The sequence below is a fragment of the Phragmites australis genome, chromosome 6 (genome assembly GCF_958298935.1).
Source record: "Phragmites australis chromosome 6, lpPhrAust1.1, whole genome shotgun sequence".
Classification (NCBI taxonomy): Eukaryota; Viridiplantae; Streptophyta; class Magnoliopsida; order Poales; family Poaceae; genus Phragmites; species Phragmites australis.
This window is the reverse complement of record NC_084926.1, coordinates 38,751,983-38,761,228: the sequence shown is the minus strand read 5'-3', so window position 1 is coordinate 38,761,228 and position 9,246 is coordinate 38,751,983. Positions and strand designations below refer to the sequence as shown.

General features: G+C 48.5%; 1 protein-coding gene across 1 annotated transcript; it reads left to right on the top strand.

Moving 5' to 3' along the window:
• Positions 1 to 1,429: 1,429 nt before the first annotated feature.
• Positions 1,430 to 4,385, top strand: LOC133922390 (probable protein phosphatase 2C 12). The gene is made up of 4 exons (XM_062367712.1): positions 1,430 to 1,764; positions 2,873 to 3,229; positions 3,323 to 3,440; positions 3,534 to 4,385. Exons 1-4 carry the CDS (start codon positions 1,573 to 1,575, stop codon positions 3,956 to 3,958), a joined length of 1,092 nt encoding a protein of 363 aa, XP_062223696.1. The 5' UTR covers positions 1,430 to 1,572; the 3' UTR covers positions 3,959 to 4,385.
• The last annotated feature ends 4,861 nt before the right edge of the window (positions 4,386 to 9,246 follow it).

Below are 9,246 nucleotides of genomic sequence, written 5' to 3'. Positions count from 1 at the left end.
CAGCATTGTCGCCTTTTGCTTTGCGTGGATGGTACATTCTTGGCTAGGAAATACAAAGACCAAATTCTCACTGTAATTGATGTTGATGCAAATAACCAGATATTTTCTTTGACATTTACGTTTATGGAGATGAGAGCAGGTTGAGTTAGCTCTAATTTTTTAGACATCATAAAATTAAAATTAGGGTTATCTATGATCAACCTAACATTTATATAATACATAATCGATATGTTAAAATCTTGTCTGCTATAAAAACACTGTAAAGAGATTCAAGTGGCATGCCGGCCTGGTCATTCCCTATCGGGTTGAGCCGTGTTTGAGCCGTGCTAAAAATATCGTCCCTTGTGTGGGTCCATTTGACCCGGTCCAACTGGACACCTTTAATTTACACTATCTTCATCATAAGGTTCCCATCAACGTCAAAGAGCAGGAGTTGCACAACCTGATGCGCTTCCAGGCCTCCCAGTTCTACTTCAACGGCGACCCGCCCATGGGGTTCGCGCTCTTCTTCTCTGCGCACCACGCCGTCGCTGCCAAGGCTGCGCTCTAGGTTCGGCTCGTTCCGTTCGCGCGTGAGTTTTTCTTCGTCCCTTGCAGGATTCAGTGTTCCAAGGCCGCGCTGCACAGATGGTCACGACGAATTTCTTCGTCAAGAGAGGTAGGATTTTGTCTACGAATGTGTCAATACTCCGTGCAATTTTGTTGGAAAATGAGAAACACCGAAATGCTCGGTCCACTAACGTACGTACCACTGCAACGTGATTAGTCCTAGCCATGCCGTTATGGCCCCACATGTCAGTGGAAGTGGAGAGTCGCATCGAATGTGATTTAACTCGCGGCGAAACGACTAAAACCCATCTTGGAAGAAGTCCACGTCACCACATGCTCAGGACGACCCCCGTGGCTACGTGGCTACGCGTGCCAAATCGCCGATCAACAACTCCGATGACGGCAAAGATCAGCCTCGCAAAACTATTATATTAGGATGGCCGACGCCGGCCTTCCAATCCAAGCGAACCACCAAGAACATTTCTCATCTCTCCATTGCCCCCATCAAACAGGTGTTGAAAGAGCTTTTTTCAACAAAAGAAATAAAAAAGAAAGCCAGACCACAGTTCCCGCCCCGACCAATGGAACGGGTTCGCAAGGCAAAACACGCTAAAAACTTGCGTATCACATACCATAGTCCAGTAAAAAAATTCTATAAGATTCGATTTTATAAAAATATTCTCTCTTATATATATCACGTATTTCTCTACTTATACGTATCAGTTGTTGAATAAAAAAACAACAATCAAATTCTCGTAAAAAAATTTCAAAAAAAAATATCATAGAATTTCCTTTATCGGGTACCACCACCGCGACCCATCCATCCATTAATTTTTGCACAGTTTAGTACTCTCCCCTTTAAAAGGCGCGGCTCATCGGGGTGCGGTTAGCTCTGGCGACCGGCCTCCTCCTCCTCCTCCTCCTCTCCGCTGCAACTCGCAGCCATCTTGAGATCTCTGCCTTTGCCGCAGCAGCAGCACGGTTTGCTCTTCTCTTCTTCGGCGCTGCCAGCTTGGTTTCTTGATGGGGCTCTGCGCGTCGTCGAAGCGCCTGGAGCGGGAGCAGGACTCCGACGAGAACGTCGTGTACGTCGTGGGTGAGCAGGCAGGAGGAGGGGAGGAGGAGGATGGCGCGGCGGCCGGCAGGAAGGTGGCCTCCCTCTTCTCGCAGAAGGGCAAGAAGGGGCCCAACCAGGACGCCGTCATCCTCTGCCAGGTTTGCATCGTCGTCACTCAGCATCCTTCCCCTGCTTCCTGTTCGATTGCCCCGGTGCTTATTGCTGCTCGATGTCAACTTCGTGCCGGATTTGTGTGGGCTTTTAGCTTGTTTTTTCTGTTTGTTTGTTTGTGTGGATGATCCAAGGGGCATGGGTGCCAAGAAGCTCACTTAGCTGCAGTGTTACCGAGCATCCGTGTCCAAATTTTTTTACCGACACCTCGAAACCAAGTTGAATTCTGATGACAACTGTGTTGAATTTCGAGTTGTGTTGGATCTTTTGGCGGTGTTGGGCGTGTCAATCTGCTGTCTTGCAGCCAAGAAATTTCCATGAGATGTCCCTTGTATCAGTACACGTACACAAGAATCATCGCCGTACAGTGAAAATGAACGATGTTTCCTGTTTCAAACTACGGGAACGAGTTACGTTGGCGTACTGGATTACCCGCGGCTGCGGTTTTGATTCTGTTAGATGGTGAAATAATTCAGAGTTCTTCAGGCCAGGGGGGGGGGGGGTGGTTGCCTGGTTGGTCAAACTTCGTACGAACTGTGACGACTATCATTGCTTCGCCAACAATTGTTGGATGTGTTCGAGCTTATCGTTGCTTTATTACACCGCAGAAATGTCACGTTGATGCTTAATTATATTCCCTTTTTTCCTTCAACTTTTGACTTTTTTTCTCCTCAATTATTGCCTTATTGGAACCCATGTTGCTCAATCCGTGGACACACCATGATACCCTCCAATCTGATTCCAAAAAGCTTGATTTGGCAAGCACTAATCCCACCAGGGATTAAAATTTTGGCAAAATTTTTGTGACATTTTATGAATTTCGAAAGGGAATCAAATATCTAATTCTGAACTTTCGATACGCGGGACATATAGAACATGGGATGAAAAATAATTGAAATTTCGGTAAAATTTCAAAAAAATTGATCTTTTCGTGAGTGAAAAAAATTATAAAATGAAATTGAAATCCCTGATCCCACCTACGGTTTGGGGACTCAGTTGTCAAAGATACTCTCTGATACTATCATTTGATAATGATCGTAGAGCAATGTAATCTGAACCTGATCAGTGTGTACAAATCTGAATTTTTTCTTTCAGGGATTCGGCATGGCGGATGGCGTGTTCTGCGGCGCGTTCGACGGGCACGGCCGGTGCGGACAGTTCGTCAGCAAGCGGGTCAGGGACTTCCTCCCCTTCATGATTCTCAGCCACCGGAACGCGCTGTTCCTGGCCGCCGCGGGCGACGACGACAACGACTTGGCCTTCAGCGACGTCTCGCCGTCGACGTCGACGGATGGGAGTGGTAGCTCGTCGCCGCAGCCGTCGCCGGCTCAGCTGCTGGAGGAGTGGAGGGAGGCCTGCACCAAATCGTTCGAGGCCATGGATAAGGAGCTCAAGCTCCAGGACGTGGACTGCAACTTCAGTGGAACCACCGCAGTGTGCGCCATCAAACAGGTACTGATCAAGCTCGAGCTGACCCGATCAGTGCATTGTTCAAGCTGATCTTGTCCATGCGCTTAAAAAGAACTTGCGTTGTATTGATCAAAGGGGAAGGACCTGATCATCGCTAACCTCGGTGACTCGAGGGCGGTGCTGGCGACGATGTCGGAGGCGGGCTATCTGAAGGCCGTGCAGCTCACCACCGACCAGAAGCCCAACCTGCCTCGTAAGTCGTGGCCCTCTTCCCCATAGCAGGCTCCGTTGGATTGAATCCTTGTGAATGAATGAAGAACTGATCATTGGTTTGGCATGGTCGCAGAGGAGGCAGAGAGGATAAAGAGCTCCAACGGCCGCGTGTTCGCGCTCAAGGACGAGCCGTCGGTGTTCCGGGTGTGGCTCCCCGACGTGGACTGCCCGGGCCTCGCAATGGCGCGCTCCCTCGGCGACTTCCGGCTCAAGCGGTACGGCGTGGTGTCCGAGCCGCAGGTGACGCACCGCCGGATCACGGCAGGGGACCTGTTCATCATCCTGGCCACCGACGGGGTGTGGGACGTGCTGAGCAACCAGGAGGTGGTGTCCATCGTGTGCACCACGCCGCGGAAGCAGCACGCGTCCAAGGCCGTGGCGGAGGCCGCGGCGCAGCGGTGGCGGACCAGGTACCCGTCGTCCAGGGTGGACGACTGCTCCGCGGTCTGCCTCTTCCTGCGCGACCAGGACTGGGGCAGTGCCGCCGCGCGGCGCTAGCTCCGGCAAGAAGCCCCCGGCTAGCTTGCTTAGCTCTGCCCGTGCGTTGTGCTGGCGTTCTTGCTCTCTTCGTGGGTTGCCATTGCCGCAACGGCAAATACTCTCTCTCTGATGTTTTGCAACAAGGAGACGAGAAGAGAGAAAGGTATTTTTCAGTTTTGGCTCTTGATCTGAGATCATGGTGACGGAGAAAGGGTGTGGCTGTGGCGGGAATGCCGTTTGTAGCATGTAAAGTATTTATTTTATTTTTGTTGCGGGAAGCATGTAAAGTTTTTGGACGAACCAAGGGAGGGCAAAGCGCCCACCTTAACGGAACTTGTTTCAAAAAAGTCAAACTTGTAAGTTTTGACTGATAATTGGTCAAATTATATGTATGTTTAAGATACAAACTTTGTTCCAATATATCTGTATTTCAAAATATTTTTAACATTGTTTCGCAGATTCGAAACAATGCTGTCATGTTCGAAATCACTATATTGTATAACTGCGGGCGTGCCAGTATACACAAAGTGAAGAGACAATAACTAAATGGAAACACTGTCACTTTATGAATCCATTTGAATCCATAAAGTACAAGTTTTCGATTACAACTCATTATCACACACGCCGTACACACACGTGTATCTGACTAAACATCTAGCGACTGTGTCCTCCTGGTTCCCGTTGCCTCGTGAAGCCTCCAGCTAATTACACCCGTCTCTCAGGCTACCTCCGATTAAGCTGCGCTGCTGGTCGTCGTTAGGTTATCTCCGAATCTGCAAGGCTGTAGTCACATACATCACAGACTAAGCAAAGTGAGCGTTTGAAATCAAAACGGTAAAAGCAACGGGACAAACAGTCTAGCATGAGCTTTATGGGCTGTCTATATATCCCGGATCAACATCGACCACACAGGCCTCAGAAACTGCAGCCCCTCATCATTGACCGCAGTCTCAGGTAAAGAGAATAGAGGGAGAGAGAATCCAAACGCCTAGCGGTCCACCAGCTTCAACCGAACGAGAGCCGGTGAACTGTACAGTGCCTAAATTCCTATCTACAACCCCTACCCTTAATCCCACAGCGACAGAGCCACATAGGCAAATACCACCAAGGCGAGGGGTGATAACAATGGCAACCAACTGTCAGGCCTCCCCAAGTCATTAGCCAAACCACTGAACAATGAGTTCATTGATCATCATTGGTCTTCTACCAATAAAGCAGTGATAAAAGGGCCTCATGACCATGTTATAAAATCCACAGGCAACAGGGTCATAATGACAGGACCACAGCAGGAGAAGACAAAGGCCACATCAGCTCAACTAGCAAAAGGTCTCAAGGAGCTAAAATCTCAATTTTGTATGACTAACAGAAGGAAGCCCCCATCGCCAGCTTCGTGAACCAACATAGAGGCACAATAGGCACATGATCATCAATAACAAAAGGTCATACACAGCCGAGCATTAAGGCCAGAACAACAATATACTCGCATATGCATCCGAGGGCCAATAACAGAACCAGGCCACAGACTAATACCAACAACATGGTTGTGTATATGGATGATATCAGAAATAGCAACACTATGGCCTCCAGCTCACTAGCAGCCAACCAAAACAAACTGCCAATCTTGCCATTCATCACAGAAAATAGCACCACAACACCCAGCCAGCATGACAGCACATGCGTGATAGTGCTCAGACGCCCAGGTGGTAGCCATCGCAAACTGGCAGCACTCAGACTCCCAGCCGGTGAAACGCACACAGGTTCCACGGTCATGGTGCAGACCGGCTAGAAAAGGAACACCTTAGCTATCACGGCACAAAGGCCGGCTAGAACACATCTCAGATCAGAAAAAGAACCATGGCGACCCATATGAATAGAGGCACACAACTCAACGGCAGCATGTGCCGAGGCACGGCCAAGACACTTGTTCTCACGCGGACACGGCATTCAGCATAAGCACCCGGCGGCTCCTAGAGACTTGGCCGGCTTGCCAGTGGCCCTCTGGCTCCCAGCTAGCGACCCATGATCACTGCAGCACACCTCCACGGTCACGGCAATGAGGGCAAGTCGGATTTCATCACAGAACAGTCAGCGACCAAATCGACATAGTACATCTCCATGGTCGCAGCAACGAGGCCGGCCAGAACCCAAGTTGACGGCCATGGCTCAAAGCTAGCCAGAACAATACCAAACAACACTCGATGCGCTTGTGCTGCGCAGAGGCATGCACGGCCAAAAGCAAAACCAAACTCACGCGCTTGCACGGCACAAAGCACACACGGTCGGAGACCAACACAAACCAGAGAGAACAAATGACAGCCCGCATAGCGGCGGCACGATCTCCATGGCCATGGCGCAAGCATTGGCTAGGACCCAGCTCTATGACCACGGCACAAAGGCCAGCCAGCACGCGGTCACAGCACGAGGGTCGACCGGAGTACTTGTAGTAGAGAAGGAGAGAAGGGGCGCACGATATAGAGGCACGTCGTGGCACAGAGGCGGCAGCAGGACAACGGCAGCATGGGGGGGGACAGGAGGCTCCGCCCTTCCCTCTCTCTCTCAATCGGTGGCGATATCATCGGGGGCCGGCGGCCTAGGGCATCGCACCGGCTCCCCTCTGCGCATCTCTCTTCCACATGGGTGGTGGCCTCATCAGAGGGCGGCAGCCAAAGGCAACACACCGTCTCCCCTCCGCGTGTCTCTACGGTCGCGGCACAAGGCCGGCCGGAACTCATCAAACAACCAACGGCCAACTTGTAGCAAAGAAGGAGATGAAGAGATGATCGCAGCAGGAACTCACCGCATCGAGCATCACCGTCGATGCCCATTGGTGGCAGCGAGAGGATCTGAGCGACGGTGGGCGTTTGGCTCAACTCCCTCTTGCTGGATCTCCTCTTCTCTCTATCTCTTTTCCTCTCAATATCCGGCCCCTCTCCCCCTCCTGCGAGCACCCCTCCCTAGGCTATATAGCCGGCGGCTAGGGTTCGCCTTGCGGAGAGAGCGGATCCAGGGTTGCTCCAATTTTGGGTGGAAGGATAGGAACGAGGGAGAGATAAGCACGTGTGGCATGTCTCAGCGAAGGGGCAGCGCGACTCGGGGAGTGTACGAGTGCGTGAGAGAGGCAGCGCGCTCAGAGAGCTCCGGCCCAGGGGTAGAGAGGTGGGGAGCAGAGAGCGGCACGGCTCGAGCGTGCGCACGTGGGCGGCTTGGGCCCAGCGCGGCGCGGCGCGGCGTGGTGAGAGCGGGTGGCGGCGGGAGCACGTGAGAGAAGTGGAGAGGATAAGGAGGCGGGGGAAGAAGAAGAACAGGGAGGCACGGTGTCGCTTAGGGCAGGTGCGGCCGGGTGCAGGGATAAGGAGAGAGGCGAGTCGGCCCAGGCCGGCCTAGTGCAAGTGAAAAAAGAAGGTGGGCCGGCCCAAAAGGCAAAAGGCCAGTCTAAGCCTCTCCTTTTTTTTTCTTTTCTTTTTCTTCTCTCTCTTTTTCATGTGTGTTCACACTGGTGCAAATATATGCTAAAATAATATTGTACAAATATAATATATATTTTTATAATAATTGCGATATATTATAAGAAAAATTAACAAAATTTGTTTTCAATGACTTTTTCAAAATAAAATATGTCTTACATTCTTGATCAGAGGGAGTATTTATTCGACCAATGGAAGTGCTTTTTGTCACTGTAAACGTCACAAAGTAAATTTCTTCAAATCCAAAATAGGTATACTGCTCAAGTTGTCTATAGGTTTTTTTCTAAAAAAAACATAAGATCAGTCCTGGTCGCTCTTTATTTTCCTCTCATTTCTCTTCCAAATTTTTAACGATCTTAAACTTATACTCCCTCTAATCATAAATACTTATCGCTTTTAATTTTTATTAGAATATAGTTATAATATCTAAAAAATATATAATATTACAAAAGTATTTTTCAAAACAAATCAAACGTGTGATTTTTATGTTTTTTAACTAAATATTTTAGAAGCTATTGACAGTTAAAATTTTAAAAATTTAACGAAATTTTGATCAAGGACAAGTATTTATGACTGGTAAAATTTACCACCTCATGGCATTTAGAGCTCAAACATCATCAACCGATTGGTTACATATGATTTTCAACCCGGCTTGAATCTTCAACAGTGTCATTTGCTCGTAGTTGCACGATGTCGGCTGGTGTCGGGTCGATTAACAGAGGGGGCTGGCTTCTAGAAGCATGCAGTTTGCATAAATCCGGCGGCGCCTCGAATCGAAAGCAGGGTGGCTGTTAGACCATCCTAACTATATTTTTTTTCATTTCATTCTCTTCCTAATATCATTTTCTTTTATATTCTTGTTTCTTTTATTTTCTCTCACCTCTAATAATTTTCTTTTGAAAAGATTCGTAAGAAAAAAAGAGAGAAAAATCCATTTAATGATTTTGAGAATCTCTTTGTGACGAAAATCATAAAAAAAATCATTAAAATGCTGAAGAGAACAAAATTTTCTTCGCGAAGAGATAATGTTCCTTTCAAAAAAAATTCTCATATGTGGAGGAACTCTCTTAGCATGGTCTTAAATTCTGAATGCCGCACCAAGAAACGCCAAGGACCCGTCAGTATCGCCTTGGGAGTTGGATAAGCACCAGTTGAGAAGCCATACCGGCGTCTAGGCCCACCGTATTCGCTCCGAACAAGAATGTCAAGGTCAGCACAAGCATAGTTTCCAGGAATCGGGATCATCTTACTTAGAGAGGAATCAGGAGTCACAATATGTTACGAGCACTTGGATCTCAAATGCATTGAAAAGATGTGATGTTATAGTACTATTTATAAAGTGAAATAGTTACAGTATTTTGTAAACGTTGAAACTTGGCGCTATGTGAATAGTGTCCAACTGTAGATTATTGTGAGGCGCCTCACATATTACTGTTCGCCTCTGACTATCCGGATCCTCCGGTTTCCAGTTCGCCTCCCCTCCCTCCCTGCACAGGCACAGGTTGAGCATCGCCCTCTCAGGGTCAATTGCTGGGCTCCAGATCCCAAGAGAAACAAACCAAAGGATAGGGATTGGAGACCGAGTTCGTGTGCCATACGAGCACGGTGTAAAAGCACATACATCAACTTGCACGGAGGGAGCCTCGTGCGGCGAAATGCTTCAGAGAGCTGAAATTGAAGGGAACAAAAATCGGTCCCCAGGAGCGACGCGGGAACTACAGGCGTAAGATCATCCCGATTTCTATCAGGATCTAGAATTTCTTTACGAAAGAATTTTCATTTTTTTTAGCGTTTCAATGGTTTTACTTTACAGTTTCTATCACGAAAAAATTATATGATCAT

Coding starts and splice junctions, on each gene's coding strand:
- LOC133922390 (XM_062367712.1), top strand. CDS start 1,573: ATGGGGCTCTGCGCGTCGTCGAAGCGCCTGGAGCGGGAGCAGGACTCC. Junction 1,765..2,872: donor ACGCCGTCATCCTCTGCCAG/GTTTGCATCGTC, acceptor TTTTTCTTTCAG/GGATTCGGCATGGCGGATGG. Junction 3,441..3,533: donor CCAGAAGCCCAACCTGCCTC/GTAAGTCGTGGC, acceptor GCATGGTCGCAG/AGGAGGCAGAGAGGATAAAG.